Source organism: Anomalospiza imberbis, chromosome 6, assembly GCF_031753505.1.
Source record: "Anomalospiza imberbis isolate Cuckoo-Finch-1a 21T00152 chromosome 6, ASM3175350v1, whole genome shotgun sequence".
Taxonomy (NCBI): Eukaryota; Metazoa; Chordata; class Aves; order Passeriformes; family Viduidae; genus Anomalospiza; species Anomalospiza imberbis.
Genome location: NC_089686.1, coordinates 27,252,928 through 27,271,797, shown reverse-complemented (window position 1 = coordinate 27,271,797; position 18,870 = coordinate 27,252,928). Strand labels below are relative to the sequence as shown.

Genomic DNA, 18,870 nt, shown 5'->3' with positions numbered 1-18,870 from the left:
TTACAAATATTTTAATTTGATTGAGTCAATATCAAAGTTTTAGTCATTGTTCATACTAGTTATGACCCGAGTTAAATCATCTGAATATAAATTGTGTGCTGGCTGATAGAAGCACATTTTCTCTACTACTTTGCTTTTACTGTTGCAAAGAAATAGGCAGCTTTAACTCACATCATTCATTCATCAGACAAAAAGAAGATTTACATCCCTGGGACACAGAAAGCTGCAGAGCTAAGTCTCCACATATTTCCATTTCACAGGAGTGCTGATGCCATGTTACTTGCACCCTTCATACACTCCCATTACACTCAGGGAGTATAGAAAGTACTTTTTAAAGATACAATGTTTATGTGCCAGCGAGCATTTGTGAGCACAGTTTCAATCTGGGAAAAACATTGCTGGGATACAGACAAAAGGATTGAGACCTGGTGAGATACAGAGGCAGGGTGGAAGGGATATGGACTGTGCTGTAAGTAGAAGGCAAATTTGGAGGAGGAACAGCATGGCAGAAGGTAGCAGACATGGGCTGAAGCTCTGGTTTGTAAAACAAGGTAAGTAAAGCCACAGACAAGGATTCAGTTTTATGCTGCCGGACCAAGCAGTACAAAGAATGTGAAGAGAGCTGCAGCTACCATCAGTTATGCAAACTCCAGTGGGAAAAACTGCTGCAGATTTAGGGCTGTCAGTCAAGATTTCAGACTGCAGGAGATCAATTCTGTTCTCTTGTGAGACTAAGGAAAACCATTGTAAAGGGGCTGGACTATATGTTCTTTAAAAGGTTCCTTGCAACTGAAACCACTTCGTGATTTTCTATGCCATATTTCTCTGAACAGTATTCACACTCAGGGGGCCTCGGATTTGCAATCCCAGTCCTGATGACATATCACATCAATATAAAAAGAAAAAAAAAAAAAAAAAAAAATCAGGATTCCTTCATTGGGAAAAGAGTAGAAAACTCTGAGGTTAGGGATTTAGGTACTTAACTGTAACTCCCATGCAGCTGTTTGGAATTTTACATGAAATAGTAGTTAACACAGTTCAAAACTCATCCTTCCCACTTAGAGCAATCTAAATTTACAAATCTGCTGTCCTAAATAAATTGAAATCCCTTTTTGTACCATGATAACTTCCAGGAAGAGCTACAACCTACAGCCATGCTTTGGTTAGGACACATGCCTGAGCACTAGAAGCATTCCCTGCCACAAGATCTTTCCTGGGTAAATTCTCCACTTGCAGGCTATAACAGAAAGGAGTATGACTTCCTTTGTCATTGGCAATATGTCTTTCTCAGTCTCACAAGGAAACTTAGGCCAGTGTTTCTGCATCTCAAATTTTGCACCTTGCACAAATCTTAGGCATTTATGTCCTGTCTTTACCATGAATCATCTTGTATATACATCTGTTGATAGCATGGCTATTTCTAGCTCTGACAAGTGCAGTATATATATGAAAAGCAGGTATACAGTCCAGGACTGAGGGTCAGTAAACTGCAGAGAAGTCTTCATATAGCCAGACCTGCAACCTGGTAACAAAAGCCTTCTGCTTTATATCCTTAAGCAGAATGCAAAATGGGTCTCAGAAGTTGACCAACCTTTATTATCACTGTGAAACTATTAATATTGAATTGGTAGGGAATGAGAAAGACCCAAAAGAAAGACCACGCTAAAATTCTTAAGAGAAAACAGTCACTTTAAAAGTATTATGCCTTTTAAAATCAGTGCCAATAAAGAGCTATGCAGAAATGAGCCAAAATAATTTGCATCAAAAGGCAACAATTATAATTCTCTACAACTTACAAAGCAATTTTGAAGTGGGAAGAGAGAAAGAACAGAGTTGGATTTTTTGACACATTAGTATAGTCTCATCAGAACAGTAGATTCTCCAGTAAATATTTTAATTACTTCCATTTGCCTTTCATATTAGTGTTGCCATGTAAGCTCTCCCTTCTATTAGGCATGCCCCATAAAATACAGTATTTTTACCTTCCCTGTTCTGAAGAAGAGAAGTGGGAAGAACTGCTTATGCCTTGCTTTTAAGCTTTTTTCCTTATGGAGCAATTCTTGATATCACTATCCAGCTCCATCAATTTTGTCAGCATTTTCCTTCCTTTCACTACCTTGAAGGGTAAGTCAGCTCCAGAAAATATCAAAGCCACAAAAATGACAGAAAATATCTCTGTTCCATGCAAGTGTCACAGAAGGCCTGAGCACACTGTCAAAGACAATCAACTTTATTCTTAAGCAAATTGCCTGGAAACTGGGGACTTAAATCCACAGCCTAATAAATTCAATGGTTTTGGTTTGGTCCTGGGACAGTAAACATAAGTGGTATTTTTGGGAAGTGGAAGCAGAACATGGCTGAATATCTTGTGATCACCTGTCATCCAAATAGAGACACCAAACACATGGAAACTTCCAGCAAACAGTTTATAACTGAAGTATGAGCCACTTCTCAGTTATATATGTCTACTCACTGAAGCACGCATTCTTTTGCCCTCAATGGCCTCAAAAATTTTGCATCTAGCTTCAGCTGAAGGAAGAATAGGTTCTGAAAATTTGCTGTCTATGATTAAATCCCAGGATTTAATCTCTGCTTTGAAGCAAATGACCACTTTAAATTTAATCTCATTAAGATCAAAATTTCCTTTCCTTTCAAACAATCAAGACTGCTTAGTGAAGTGTCCTTGATCATAAGCTGCTTTCATGAAATTAAGGGTATTTACTATTACATTACTTTCTGATTCACTTACATTCATCTGCATCTATACACAAACAAATATTGTGTCTTATTTGTCTCTGCATTCCACACCCAGAGCAGCTGCCTGTGAATGGCAGCAGGGTCACTCTTTAGCCATGCCAGGACAGGGAAGGAAAGGGAAGGGTTAGGGTTTGCCACAGCCAGAAGGAGCAGGCAGCATCGCTCCCTGCTGCCAAGCAGCTCCTGGGAGCCCGGCGCTGTCAGCTTGAATAGACCCTCAGCCCCGGGCCAGAACTGAACCTACAGCTGAACTTCACACTGGACCAGTTCCTAAGACACCAGCATGGGAATCCTGCACTGCTGTTTTTGCTAGCAAATGTTAACTAAACTTTTCCAACCTTTGCCGAGGTCAGATACGGCCTTTACTTCTTAACAGCAATTTGAGTATGGCAGAATGTAAGCAAAGGGATATAAAACTATTTTTCTGCCCTGGTGGATGTGATCGGATTACAAGTATGGTAAACAATTATCTGCCAAAGAATACAAGTTAGAGACAACAAGAAGTCAAAAGATTGAGAAAAAGACTGGCAAGATTTAAGAAAATACTTTCAATTAGATGGGAAAATCAGAAAAATTACTAACTTAGCACTACTTTGAAAGTTTTGATAAGTTCCAAATCAAACAAACTACATAATCAAAATAGTATTTTTTTCAAATGAAAACCAAATTCACTATTATGTAGTTTCTGAAATTCTCGACACCCTTGGGCATTTTAAGAATATATTACTTGTTCAGAAAAGCTAGATGGAAAACAGCTTTCTCTCATCTAAACACTCTAAATTAGGTGAGATACACAAATTTGTTGAACTAAATTCTGGTGAGGACTAGGAGCCAGTTTAGAAAAAAAAAACTCAGGCCTGTCTGGCACAGCATGTTGGTAGCAAATATTTCAACGTGGAATTTAATCTCCAGTGGTCAGATTTGCTCAAATCTGAGCAGAGACTAGACTAACACAAACAATTAGGAGAAAGTGATCAGGATCAGTTGCTTCTGTTATGCCCAAATATCTGCCAAAAAAATATTTCTGACAGAATATGCATGTGTACCATGGAAACTGTCAGGTGTTAGGGCTCCCCATTCAAACTGTGGAAAATATTTCCAGCCTCTAATAAATTCTTCTGTACAGCACCTGCCAGCTAAAACTTAATAGAAAACAATGTTTATTAAAATTAGCAGAGTCAGTCACCTGGGATGTATCAGTATTCTAAAAAGACTTGCTTTTGTTAAGGTATAATAGTATTTCTAACACCAGAAAACTCCAGCAGAGGGAATCCAGGGGAAACCTCTGGCTACCAGCCAGTCCACCAAAAGCACAAGGCTCGTAAGACAGAGTCATGATTCAGACTCCAACATAGCACCAGTGCATGCAGAGCAGCTGAGGGCCCTTCCAAGAGCTTCTGGTTTTAAGCTCCTGCCCCCAGCTGCCCACAAATAAAAAAAAACAGATACCCACCCATTTCAAGGTCCAAAAGAGCAACTGAGACAAATAGAAAAAACAATTAAACCTGAAACAATAGAAAAAAAGGTGCTTAAAAAGGCAATGAGGCCAGTCACCACAAAGTCACTCAAGAGTATCATCACCTTGGGCAGCCCTCCTTTCATAATGGAAAATCACATACCTTTGGCCAACTGCTGTGCATGAGCAAAACTCCAGCAGTCATCAGGCACGGTCTGAGAAGTGCCCAGATGCAATCGACCACTCCAGACACACCAGGATCAATGACAGCTTCCCAACAGCCAAGGCAAGGTGGAGACAAGCTTCAGGGAACACTGTGACAACACAAGCAGCTCTCCCTCTCTGCCAACACCATGATGTCTGAAGGCACAGAGGGCAAAACTCTCCCACCCTGCCTCCTCTCAGCTTGTTGTGGGACTCCTGCAGCCCTGCTCTGTTCCAGGCCAGAAGTGGCTATCACAGCCCAGCCAGCCCCAGCAACTCCCTCCACCCACAGCAGGTGGGCAACAACAGTGCACCGAGCTTATGAAGTCATCCTCTCAACTCAAGTCATCTGGAATATGACATGACCTTCCAGGAGAAAGACGTTAGAGGAAGACTAAAAAGAAAGCCTGTTGTTTTATATCATCAACTTAATGTTTGTTTCTATATTAAAAATTTAAAACAAACCAATACATTTTTATGACATTTTAAAGTTGTTGTAGCTTGAACTATTGCTTTTAAAAAATCTGTTACTAATTTAATCTGCATTAGACTCAAGGGTGCACATGGTCAAAGTATCAACAGAGCAAGTATGAAAATGGAACATTCTTATACACGCTCATCTCAGAACAAGCATTTCAAAACAATTCTGAAGCCTTCTGCTTTTGTTATTTCTTTTTAAAAAAAGTTCTTAAAGGCAGAACATAAATACATGTGTGTGTGTATATATATATAGAGATATATACACTCAAGAGTATATATAGAGATATATATGCTCAAGCACTGCAGTGACAAGCTGAGTGATGTGGTCAACACACCTGAGGGATACCATGGGATGCCATCCAGAGGGACCTGGACAAGCTCGAGAAGTGTGCCCACAGGAATCTCCTGAGGTTTAACAAGACCAGGTGCTGGTGCTGCACCTGGGTCAGGGCAACCCCCAGGACCAGCACAGGCTGGGGATGAACAGACCCAGAGCAGCCCTGCCCAGAAGGACTTGGGGGTGCTGCTGGCTGAGAGGCTGGACATGCCCCAGCCATGGGCACTCCCAGCCCAGAGAGCCAAACGTGTCCTGGGCTGCATCCAAAGCAATGTGGGCAGCAGGGCCAGGGAGGGGATTCTGCCCCTCTGCTCTGCTCTGGTGAGAGCCCACCTGCAGGGCTGCATCAGCTCTGGGGTGCCAGCACAGGAAGGACATGGAGCTGCTGGAGTGACTCCAGAGGAAGATGATCACACCAAGATGATCAAAGGGATGGAGCATGTGTCAGTGTTGGGACTGGCCAACCCGGACAAGAGAAGGCTTTGGGCTAACCTAACGATGGCCTTCCAGTAGCTGAAGGGAGCCTGTAAGAATGCCAGAGGGACTTTTTACAAGAGCATGTGGTGACAGGACAAGGGGAAACTGCTTCAAACTTCAAAGAGAACAGATTAAATTGAGTACTAGAAAATAATTCTTTACTGTGAGGGTGGTGAGTGACTGGCACACAGGTTGTGGATGCCCCAGCCCTGGAAGCGTTCTAAGCCAGGTTGGACGGGGCAATAAAAAACCTGTTTAGTGGAAGCTGCCCCTGTCCATGGTGGAGATACAAGCTTGAACTGGATTATTTCCAATGTCCCTTCCCTCCGAGGCCTTTCTATGAGTCTGTGAAATCAAACAGAACAAAAATGCAAGGAGTCAGCAGTGTGCGAGCAAGGGGCTTTCCACTGATGTGAGATGGGAAGTGCTGGAGCAGAGTGCAATGAGTTTCAAAGTAAATTAAACACATAACAATAAGAGCATGCCTGGACAGAGTGTGCTATCAGTTTCAAAATAAATTAGCAAACAATATGTGAAATGGATGGCCACTGATAGTGTAACTTCAAGCCCAGTTTTTCCACTTGGAAAATCTACCCATTTTCTCCTGGCAAATAAATTTGTCCTTAGTATTTCTAAATTAGGGAAGGTCCTTAACCAGGGCTTGTTACACATTTTCATGTGTATTCGCTATTTATGTGGATGGCATACTACTGTTTATGCTACAGTGGACTACAGTCACCACTGATCTGCTTAAAGCAGTTCCTACAATGAAAAGCAAGATGGAGACTAAGTCTGGTAACAGACTTATCAATCACACCCTAAATGCTACAGGTATTATTAAATATATTCAGATATCTTTCCATTCAGGTTCTGAGCACCAGTCCTTTGGGTCTCACAAAAGAGAAGTAAATGCTTTCATAAGCTGAGGTGTTTTTGCTAAATAAAACCATTTCTTTCAGCACTACCATTTTCCCCATCACCAGTACTATAGCTCTTCCATTTCAAAAAATGCAAAACCAACAAATAAAGGTTTCAGCATGTTATACCCCACAACAAATAAACTAAGATGTATTAGAAATTATCAGTAATATTCAATAACTGATGCCTCACTACAGCATTTGATCCACTATGCATTAGTGAACTTAGATGATCATTAAGATTTCAGTTAAGAAAAATAAGCAAATATTTTGTTTTTTTATCATTTCAATTTTAATACAATTAAAAAAAAGGTAAATGTTATGCATGGTAATGTTTATTAAACAATCACATTTTATTTAAGCATTAAAATGCAGCAGTCTGGAAAAGCTGCCAGAAACAATGTTTGGCTTCAGAAAAGGCAATTATTAAATTACTTGCAATAAAATTCAAAGACTCTCTTGTCTGTTGATTAGTTGAATGCTTTAGACTGGAAAGAACAAAAAGTGCAAATCAGCTGAATGTTATTTTCAAAAGTAAAGTCTTAGTGTCCTACAAGCAATTACTGGAAGGCCTCACCCCAATCTTCATGATAAAGGACAAAATTCTCCAAGTCCTAAACAATTATAATTTACTGTAACATTTCAAGCAATGTAACATTATTACTAAAACAAAATTAACTCCAAAATATAACTGACTATCATGAGCACCTTTTTCCTTTTTTTTTTTTTAGTTCTAATTTGCTTGACATGAGATGGCATGAAATACATTCTTACTGAAAAACTGGAAACTTACATGTAACAATGCAGTTAAACCACTTATAGGAACATGTTCTAGCTTTAGTTACCTTATACCTAAACATACTGCTTTATATTAAAATATTCATATTGTGGTAGTCTGTTTCTGCTGATACACTTGGAGCAAAGTGACTCATCACAGAATAGGTTTAGTTTTTTGTTCATCAACTTTATGGGAGGACTTGGAAAGAAATGGACAAAGGTAAGATATATGGGCAAATTTTAGGCATTTAGAAATTAGTTGGTTTTTTTTTTTTAATTCAACACAACTATTCAGTGGCAGTTTGAAATAAAAACAGAGTATCTTTCTAGCTCCCAAATCACTTCAGAATCACTTCATATGCAAAGCTAATGAAAAAAATACTGAGATTATCATCTTAGAAGGGCTGTAATAATACACCAGCAATTTTCAATTTGTTCTTGTAAAAATCTTTTAAAACATTGTGAAAACATGTTCTTATATGTGGGTACTGCTGCTTGAAACTGAACAGTTGCTCAATATCCAGACAACTATTACAATCTTGCAAAAGCAAAGCAGCTTATAAGCGTAATAAACAAATGGTCATTTTGCTAAAATTGCAACCTAATTTAGTAATTTGTAGAATGACTCTTTCAAATTGTGCAACACAAAATAATGTAGCCAACAGTAACATACAGGTACACCATTTAATATTTATTATATGCATTTTATATACATTATTTTTCAACAGCTGTACTTTTGCTATGCGGTACAATCTTAAAAATTTGCTGATTCATAGTTTGTAAAACAGAAACCTTACAAAACTCATCAAAACTCGCAAACTGATCAGAAAAGTTTTGTGGAAGACTAGAAAAAATACTTTTTTGTATTAATCATGCATTACACAAACAAAATTTTTAGTTACACCATAAACTGAAGCACATCTGAAAAATAAAATAAAAGCAGGGAGTAACTAGTCAAAACACAGCAGATTTATGAATCTTGAATTAACTACTTTTGTATTCTATTTGAAATGCAAATAAAAATAATTTTCACTCCAAAAGTTCTGAAACAAGATTCTTTTTTTGGAATCAACTCCACTCCAGGTACTTAACCAGAGGAAGAAGAGTTTCTTGGTTTGCAACTTTAGAATTATCAAATGTCCCAGTTTTTCATCTATTTTAGACTGTTCAAAGAGTGCCATAACAGAAATACAGGGCCCTTTAACACACTACATAAAAGGATATAAAGACCAACAAAAAGTGAAATAAATAACAATAGGCCATTAGCAAGATGGGTAATCCTTGATAAATAAACTCGTAAATACAGTAAGATGTACAAAATATCACATAGTGATAGGATGCCAAGATTAATTTTTTTTAAGAGTTCATTCAGGGGTGTTAACCCCTCTGTGTTTCATTTGAACACATTTTACAGTCCTTTATTTATGAAGACAGTTATGTGGTGATGATGATGAATTAGCATCCTTAAGCAAGGACTTAGCTGAGCTGTATTAGGCAAAAGAAGGGAAGATTGTGGTTACACGGCAGCGGGTCAGTGAGATCTCTGTGTTTTAGGGTTCTATAATGCAGAAAAACATTATCAATACAATCTTGAGCACTGTTGTGACAGGCTAAATATATAAAAAGACTTATAAAAACTAGAATTTTATCCAAACATTTTGTGCAACTAATGCTAAAATATTTTAAGTTAAATTTCCTTTTCTTTAAAGCAAAATAAAAGTTTAAAAGGGGAATCTGTGGCATTCAACTGATAAACAGAAGATTACTAAGAGATGAAAAGAAAGCTACTCTTGGAGCTCACTTCCCCCCACAAGAGCACCACATTCCTAACCCTAAGGCAGCACACAGAGTCCAAAATAAAAGTCTTTTGTAAGATCAGACTCCACGTTTGCTTAAAGACACCTAAAGAACAGACATACGCTCAGTTCATATCCAGTCAAGGCTACAAATACTGGTTTTCTTTTTTGTATTTGTCCCCACCCCCCCCCCAAATACAGTAATTACAGTTAAATGAATGAGCCTGACATTGTTCAGGATGTGGTGACTTTTCACCAACTTCTACCTGCCCCACTTAAGAGCCTCCACTCAGGCAGATCAGATGTAGTGTCTTATTGGTAACCTTATACTTGATGGCAGTGACGCATTCCCTCTTTTTTTGTCCAAACAGACCTGCTGTTATGATGCAGGTTTGTTCTACTATGTCACACAAATACTTTGGCAAGGGCATCAGCTCCTGCACTGGCAATATATGCTTTTGATGGATGAAATGCTACATCATAAATTGATTCATCCAGCTTTTTCCTATGAGCTGTTATTTCTTGCACACATGTCTTGCTGTCCAAATTCCACAACCTAATGGAACAATCATGGCCTGTTTAGGAAAGAAAGAAAGGAAAAAGACAAGGTTATATTTGTCAGAAATTCAGTGCATTATAAATGCATAATTTATATAGAACATGTAGATTACAAAAAAAAAACAAAACTCCTTACTTCCAGACATTAAATAGATTCCATTAGGATCTACAGCTAGACTTGTGACAGCATCCAAGTGAGCAACCATAGAATGGATCATTTTACCTAAAAGAAAAACAAACAGTGAATTTTCTGTGAAGTACTGTTTATTTAAAAATCACCAACCCATTTCCCTTAAACACAATATAAGACAACATGCTTATTTAGATTCCAGTAATATTTGAATGTTCCTATTCCATTAGAAATTAGGAAGTTTCAACTGCAGACTCTTGTATAAACATAAGGGCAAATGACACAACTCTCAAAAAGGTATTCCCATTGTAAACAATCTTTATCCACTTGGCATCTTTACTGGCAGCATCAACAATGAAGACCTAAAATGACTACGTGAGAACCTTTGTCTCAAACGTCCTAATAACTGCCTCAGTAGGAGAGTGTTGATGAAGCTTTGTAAAATGAGACTTACTAAGCCATATCAATGGTCCATCTTTGTCATTGCTAGGAGAAAAAAATAAAGCAACTAAAGATGATGCTTGCCTAAAATACTCTCCAGCTTCTAATAATTAACTGTTTGGTTATGTCACAAACCAGAACAGTTATCTCAGCATTCAAGTACTTTTAATGCAAGTACTCTTCTTCTTTATGTTGACCTCTGTTCCTGGACTCCTAATAACATCTTTTAGCACCTCATGATGCTTTTTGGAAGGAATTCCAGAATGTTTTACCACACAAAAGAATCACTACCTCTCTCCTGTTTTGAGTCTGTCACCTGTTAGGGATTAGCAACTTAACCTCAGTTCATGTGTTGAAAAAGAGAGCAAACACATCCCTGTTGTAAGACCATGACCAACATGAAGAACATATATCAGCTTTGTTCAGTTGCTCCTCTTCCTGAAGAATCTCAGCCTATTCAGTTTCTAATATTCTTCCTGAAGAAGCTAAAAGCTACTGAAGATCTTTGATCATCTTTCTAAACATTCTCTGAAACATATTAATTTGGCTTTGAGATAAGGGAGACTTCATTCAAATATTCATACAAAGGTATTAAAAATGTTCCCTTTTGCCTTTTATTCCTTTCACTCCTTCTAATATGCATTTTGCTATTCTGACTGCTAAGCAACAAACTAATATTTTTATCTAACCTATTATTATAACTCCATGGTTTTACTTTGAATAAGACCAGTTAGTCCAGTAATTATTATTTTATATTAAAATGTTTCTTTTTCCTTACATGCATAATTTCAAATTTATCCACATGGAATTTAATTTTCCTGCTTTTTTGTCTTTTAAGATCTCCAGTTCTTCCTCGTCAGCCTTCATGTTTAATAACCTGAATTAATGAACGTCAGTTAACTGCCAATATACTGTTCGCTGTTCAGATGACTATGTTGAAATACTGCTGATACCTCCAGACACGCAGATATTTTATTCCACAAAAAGACCGTTTACTTCTACCCTCTGTTTCTCGTCTTTGACCCAATTCTTTCTTCATGCAGATTTTTTTTCCTTACTCTTTGCTTCTTTGAAGTAACAAATCTTAATTTCAGCAACATCAATGCAATGCATTTAATGACCACAATTCAAATACATACATTCATGGCAGGTGCAAAGTGGAAAAAATGTCCAGCTTTTTTGCTTTAGGAAACAAAAATCCCAGGAACACCACCCCCTCCTGGGACCAAACCAAAAACACTTCAAACAGGTGTTTTGCACATGCTTACTTAAAGTGAGCTTAATGGTTTTTTTTCCTTCCAACTTTGATAGGTAACACGTAGGAAGTGACAGGTAATTTCACAAATACGAAGTTTAAGTTTGTTCTTACAATTATTTTAAAATTTTTGTCATGACAGACAGTGCAGCTTTCTCCTATAGCCTTCTTTACCCTCTTTCTTCCAGATCCTTTTCTGCTTTATAAACCTTATCAACAACTTATGTATAACACAGGATTTCATTACCACTATGAATTTTAGGGTTATTCCTTGCCCTAATAGTTACTAAGTGATCTTTTGTACTACTGAGTGTTGAAAAATGTAACTGACACATGCTTAGAGTTAAAAGCATGGAAATGATCAAACAAGGAACATAGCACAGGTATCTCTATAGATTAGGAAAGCTCTAAATTAAAGACCACTTTCTTCTCCCTTACAACTATCTCTGCCTGTTTTGAGAGTGTTTTCTGACTTCTGAAGTCACAATTGCAACAGGTATCACTATTTCACAGAGAAGGTACTGAAAAGGTTTAATCTTAGAAATACCAAAAGTTCTGTTTTATGTAAGTTTTCTACAAACGGATTCTCCCTATGCCACCCAGATTTCTTTAAACATATTCATATATACAAATTAGGTTATCTTTTTTCCTTACCCGTTTTGTTGTCAAAAAATTTGATGTGTCTATCTTCATGTGCTGTAATAGTTACAGGAAGTGTGGGATGACTTACTACCTTGTTAATATGATTATTTGATTGTACACCTGAAAATAAAATAAAAGAATATTAATCTGCCTTGAAGAAAATGTTAAAGTTAAAATGACAGCATTTTAGCATTACACTTTAGATTACCATATTATTTAACATTATGTAAGTAATATCTTAGGACCAATGTATCTCCTAAGAAATAAAGCTTCTTGCTTCACAGGATGGGGCAAAATGAGGTAGAGTCTAGCCAAAGTACTGTAAGGTTAAAGCTTACAAGTAGTTTACACCCATGAAAGATTATTGAGAGATAAAACCCAGCAAGTACTGCAGGGCAGCACTAGCCAAGTAGAAACAGACTGCAGCATGAGTAATCTACGTTTAGCACACAGGTCTTACACCTCCGCATCGAAATATATTTCATTTGCAGGATTAAAAAAAAAAAAAAAAAAAACAAAACAGAGGTACAGAGTGGTTTGGGTTGGAAGAGACACCTTCTACTAGACCAGAGAATCCAAGTAACTGAAGTCAACCTAACCCTCTTAGATTCTGTCACGTACATTTGTGACTTCAACTTAAGCAATGAATGGTTTAAAATCTCTTCAGAAGTCTACAGGATACTCTTTTAAAAAAACTATCTTGGTATCTTAATTTCTGTGCTTAATTTTTTTTGAATCCATGTAAAAGCCTTTCTTCAAACTAGAAAAGGTATTTCTCCAAATTGTGATGCTCCTTCTCTCTTCAATGCCAGGCTTTGCAGAAGATATGTATAAGATAGCTTTTACACAGTTTTGTAACCTGTGTTGAAGTCTGTAAGTTTAATAATTAAAGTGAACTACACTACTTAGACGGGAGAAGCAGATTCCCCCCTTGCATTATTCTTTTAGATCACATTTTATAGAAAGGAATGAGCACAAACTGGAGGTTTTCCTTACAAAACACTTTTGGAGGTTCACAAAAAGAAGTCTCCTCCATATAGAGTTTCATCAAATACATGCAATTAATTATTGATGAGCTACCTCTCTTGTGAAACTTTATTTGCAACAACAGGATTTATACAAACTTCTACCAGAAAGTGTGTTTAATCCCAAGCTGTGCAGAATTTGACACTAAATTAAATATTCTGTTTAATTCACCTATTATTCACCTACTTGTCTTGACATCCTCCATGTCAAGCCTATATAATGAAAACTGTGGTTTAATATACAAATCAGAAAACTGAATCTTAAGAAATCTTAGAGAACAGTAATTGTTGCTTTCACTACCTCTAACTACTTTCAAATCCTGCTAATAGAGTAATAAAATCGCTTGAGTGGTAGGGACCTTTAACATCATCTAGTTCCAATCCCACCTGCACAGGCAGGGCCACCATCCACTAAACCAGATTGTTTAAAGCCACATTCAACCTTGCCTAGAACATTTCCCAGGGATGGAGCATCCCAAATTTCTCTCAGTGAGTTGTGCCAGTGTCTCACCACTCTCACAGTAAAGAATTTTTTCCTAATACCTAGTCTAAATCTACTCTCTTTCAGTTTGATGCCATTCCCCTTTGTCTTGTCACCACATATCCTTGTACAAACAAGTTCCTCTCCAAGTTTCTTGTAGGCTCCTTTAGGTACTCGAAGATAACAATAATATCTCCCAAGAACCTTCTCCAGACTGAACAACCCCAACCCTTTCAGCCTGTCTTCACAGGAGAGGTGCTCCAGCTCTGGGATCATCTTCATGGCCTTGCTCTGGACTCAGTCCAACATGTCTCTGTCCTTCTTATGTTGGGGCTCCAGAGATGAATGCAGCACTCCAGGCAGGGTTTCACAAGAGCAGAATAGAGGGATTAAAAGACCTTTCCATAGTGTTTGTTCTAAGCCTCTAACCATCTTTCAAACTTAATGATGCAGTAGAGGAGTAAAACTTTTTTATTTACTACACCATACAATGAGGTACCATAATAATATAATAGGTACCTCATTCAAGATGGGTATTTATTACAGAAGAGCTCTACTTACCAGATTCTACTTGTGATGAAAACATTACCACTGACTGGGATGTTTCTAAATCATAGATGACTGTGCTGCCAGTGTTAAAAGATGCCACCATATGAGCAGGGTCACAACCTATAAAGTCGACTGATGTGGGTATTCCATGCTCTAGAAAGAGCAAAAAATATCTTAAGAAAGAACAAAACACTAAAAATTCCTGACAGTTTAAACTTTTAAGGTCATACTTAAAGAAGATTTTTGCTCTTTTCTTTAAAGTAATGCTACAGCACCATGATTATTTTATTACAAGTTATTCTTTTAGCTATGTTACCTGGTTTGGATAAATGGAGATAATGAGCCTGGATGCATGATCAGCTGCCTCATAAGAGATTTTCAAAACCACTGCAAAAAGTTACCTTTCTCTCCATTGTAAGTGCAAATACAGGGATTTTTTTCCGGTGGGTTCCATAACCTAATAGTGCCATCTGCTGAACAAGAGAGTAAGTGATTCTTTACACCACTGTAAGCAAGACCCCAGACTGCATCTGTGTGAGCAATTAATGTGCCAGCTAGAACGTTTGGCTCTGGAAAAAAATTCAGAAAAGAAACCTTTTTAGTGAAGAAGCATTAAGTATTTCTTGTACCTCAACATAAATTAAATTCCACATAAACCATGTTTCCCCTGCCCTTCCTGTTTAAGCAACAGCTAGAATATTACACAAGTCATTTTGCACAACCACTGCTATCTTTCTCAATAAAAACCCATCTAACCAGGAAAACAAGCAAACAAGCTCAAACCAAAAAAACCTACCGAACCAAACCAGCCAAGGAAAAAAAGTCCAGAAACAACTCAAACTACTATGTTCCTTTTCCCAGAATTGTACATTCTTGTTACCACCTCCCCTCTTATTTCTTCCTTCCAAATTCAACATCTTAAAGATGCTTGATCACAGCCCTTCCTTTACACAAGGTGCAGAAAATCAGATTTCTACTTGAACACTGGATGCTTACTTGATGCAGTTTTTATTCAGCATACTCTGCTGACACATAGGTATGGTCTAAAACTCTCAAGCACGCTAATAACAAAAATAGGACCAATTTTTCTTGTGGAGCTGGGAATCTTATTTTCATCTCCCTGATACTTTATAGTTGCCTTTTATAGAGGGTTTTTAAATCAATGCAGAGTTTTCCAAGCAGTTATCAGCTATTTAATTTTAGAGATATCTAAAATAAAAGATATCTAAAGTTAGGGACCTGAGATGCAAGTCAGAAACAGGGGACATAGAATCTGAGCACACCTGTGTGTTTTCTGGCAAATTTCCATCAGAAGAAATGAATAATCATTAAGAAGTTGTAATTCTGATACAAAAATTTTTTGCTTCTCAAAAATATAAGCTATGATTATTTTTTTTCTTTACTGCATATATCTTAGGAATTGTTAGGTCTCCCTATTACTGTTTTACACAAAGTACATCATCAGTGCAAGCAGGAATAAATAACTAATGTTTGCCACACATAAGTAGTTGAAAACATACAGCGTAGCTGAGAAATGACAGTAATACTTCACAAAAGCTCTAGCAAATAGATTAATATCAAGTGGAAAAATAATGCTCAAGACAATGGTTTATCTTTTAAAAGGTACTTACCATAGGTATCATATGGATCCACACTAGGGCTAGGCATGTTCCACCACTGGATGGTTGCATCAATACCACCACTGAAACACTGTTCTCCATTGGAACTAATTGCCAATGACAATACCGGTCCACTATTGAGAGACAGAGAAAAAAGCTGATTGGTAACTGCCTACAGGAGAGAATATACTGTTATGAATGACAATATGTTTATCAGCCATGAATAATGTCAAACACTCACATGTGGGCCCTAAATGTGTAGATGGGTTCTACATCTAAAGAGGCACTCCTGAAAGAAAAAGAAGAGTTATTATACCACATGAAATCTCTACTGAAAAACTTGAAAATATAAGAGTTTAATCAATTTCAAAGGCATTTAAAACACAACTGATGTTTTATAAAACCCATATACTTGCTTTTTGGCAGGAACCGTTTTCTGCAAATTCCAAAGTTTTAGAGTATGGTCCTCAGAGGCTGTAACCAGCACAGGCTCTACAGGATGAAAAGCTAATGCTCGCACTCCATCAAAATGACTGCGTAGCGTATACTTAGGGTTCCATGTCTTTCGGAAGGCATCTTTATTAGCTGGCAACTTAAAAAGAGAAAACGAAAGGAGTAATTTTATCTTGGATTTTAAAATATGGATTTTATACATATCCCCTCATATTTTTGGAAAACAGCCTATGCTTGATTCAGCTAATATATTAGCTGATGTATGTATTTATCTATTGGTTTATCTGTATACATCTACAACCCTATCTGGCCAGCCAGACAATCAGCCAATTTTTCTGTTATAACAGTTTCCTTTGACCCAGGCTGGAATGATACATAATGTCAAACACACAGAAAAGCCTTGATTTTCAGAACAGATTTTAATCCTTTTGTGCAATGACACTAACTCTTCTTCCCTGAAGAAAGAGAAATGTCTTATTGTGTATCATGTCATCTGCATCCAAGGAAGAGATTATAGCTGTCAAAAGCTTATTTATCACTTAAACACAATAAAAATGCACTTGAGGTGCTTGGTGAATGATCTTCCTCAGATGAATAACTTGACTAAGGCTGACAAGAAACATACATAGTTCTTGAATACTTCCACAGGTGAAGTCATATACATAGAAATAGCTAATCAAAATTTTAAAGAGACATTTGTCATGATTTTAAACATAACATTACACAAATATTTAAGTCTTTAATGAGTTTCAAATGTATCTGTGAGACAATAACTTAGCTGCTTTGTGAAGCAATACATGCGAACTCTACATTTACACACTGTGAACATCCAATTCATACTCTTAACCTGTAGACTGTTAGGCTAAAATACAATAATTACAGCTGCATAATAGTAATTATAGGTAACCCAGAAGAGTTACCAGAAAAATTCAAGCCCTTCTAGTGATTCCATAAGACTAATTTACAGCTTTGAATACAATTTATATTTATGCAGCAAACAGACCCTCAAAAGACTACATCCCATCCTAAGCCTCCATCATAAAGAACATATCTGGTTACTTCTCTTTCCCCTAAAGGTAGTTTAGAAATCTGACTTGAATTAGATGAACAAAATTAGAAATTTGACTTGAATTAGATGAACAAAATAAACAAAATAAGCAAACTAAGAATGAGTGGAAACTAATTGTATCCTATGTCTTACACAAATGGAAGCTAATTGTATCCTTCATCTTACACACTATCTATTTCAGCATGTAATTGTTAAAGCATGTTTATCGACTGTAGGCCAGAAGAGCTTGACATCTCCAACTAATTTCAGAAACACTAATAGGAAATTAAAATCTCCCACAGCTAATCAAATCTTACTACTTTTTATCTGTCAGGACTGAAAATGACAGATACTCAGATAATTCAGATAATAGTGTAACATGTACTGTAGTAACTATTTTTGTACCAAGTCTATAATCTGGATTGAATTATCACTACTCACTCAAACCAAATTCAAATCCAACCAACAAAACAAAGAGGTTCACACAATAAAATTCACTGTTCTGAGTTACAGATGTGCAGACACTTGCTTTTCCGTTATATTACTGTAAATTTTTGTCCTAAGTGCAAACTTTACCTAATTCAAACCAAGTCACAGAAACTTGTTATACCAGACATGTAACCTGAATTTTTAGGGTTTTTTTAAATACCAACCAAGAAATAAATATACATACATTTTAACAAGGCATTTGTTTTTACAAAGCATTTTGTTTGCAATATTCCTACTTCAGAGTACACTGAATACTGCAATATTTTTACTGAGATTTAAGTTATTTAGCACTACACTGCATGTTATATACAACCTTCATATAAAGAATAATCTTTTCTTTTAGGAAATAGAACAGAGTGGAATTCTGGAGTTCTGCATTAAACATAACTTGGACCGAACTGTTGATTTATCTCCCTCCCCAAATGGACAAGAGAAGGGGATAAAAGGAAAGGAAAAAAAAAAGGTATTTTCCTAGCAAATAGAGTCCTTTGATATTTTAAATCCTCATTACGTAACGCATTCACCCACCTAGCTAACTTGTTGCCTCATCTGTTCACGGTGATCTGGGGCTTAGAGAAATTAAAGCCAAAATCTTGAAATAGCAATCCTTAATTTTAGCGCATGATATATTCCAGATTATGCAGAAGACTCGATTTTTTGGGTGCAATGTGCATCCACCAACAATATCTACCACAGTTGTGATGAAAAGTCATTCGAGAGAATCAGAACTGGATACAGTGATCCTTATTTTTCAAAACATGAAAATAATTTGTTCTTTTTTTCTCTTTTTTCCTTTAAAGGACTGTTGCAAGGGTAATTTTGTTTTCAGCAGTACAGAAAAATCTGCTAAAATGCAAGGTTATAGAATTTACACAAATTATGAAAAGTAAGGTACGTTTCCTATCTTAAGCATAGCTTTGAAGTTTAATTTAAAAATAGACTGAAACATCATGGTTCTTTTAGAAGACACCACTACAAC

At 36.8% G+C, this 18,870-nt stretch overlaps 1 protein-coding gene across 6 annotated transcripts in view; it reads right to left on the bottom strand.

Moving 5' to 3' along the window:
* Positions 1–2,728: 2,728 nt before the first annotated feature.
* STRN3 (striatin 3) overlaps positions 2,729–18,870 on the bottom strand; it is a 64,050-nt gene continuing 47,908 nt past the window's right edge. For 4 of the 6 annotated variants that reach the window (XM_068192990.1, XM_068192989.1, XM_068192991.1 and 1 more), the window contains 8 exons: positions 16,318–16,493; positions 16,143–16,190; positions 15,914–16,035; positions 14,684–14,851; positions 14,295–14,435; positions 12,240–12,347; positions 9,896–9,982; positions 7,338–9,776 (listed from right to left, as the gene is read on the bottom strand). In XM_068192990.1, the coding sequence (XP_068049091.1) occupies positions 9,607–9,776; positions 9,896–9,982; positions 12,240–12,347; positions 14,295–14,435; positions 14,684–14,851; positions 15,914–16,035; positions 16,143–16,190; positions 16,318–16,493 (1,020 nt within the window). In that variant the 3' untranslated portion in view covers positions 7,338–9,606. Of the gene's footprint in view, positions 5,759–6,945; positions 7,117–7,337; positions 9,777–9,895; positions 9,983–12,239; positions 12,348–14,294; positions 14,436–14,683; positions 14,852–15,913; positions 16,036–16,142; positions 16,191–16,317; positions 16,494–18,870 lie in introns of those variants that run through there. The other 2 variants (XM_068192988.1, XM_068192987.1) reach the window with 2 other exon arrangements.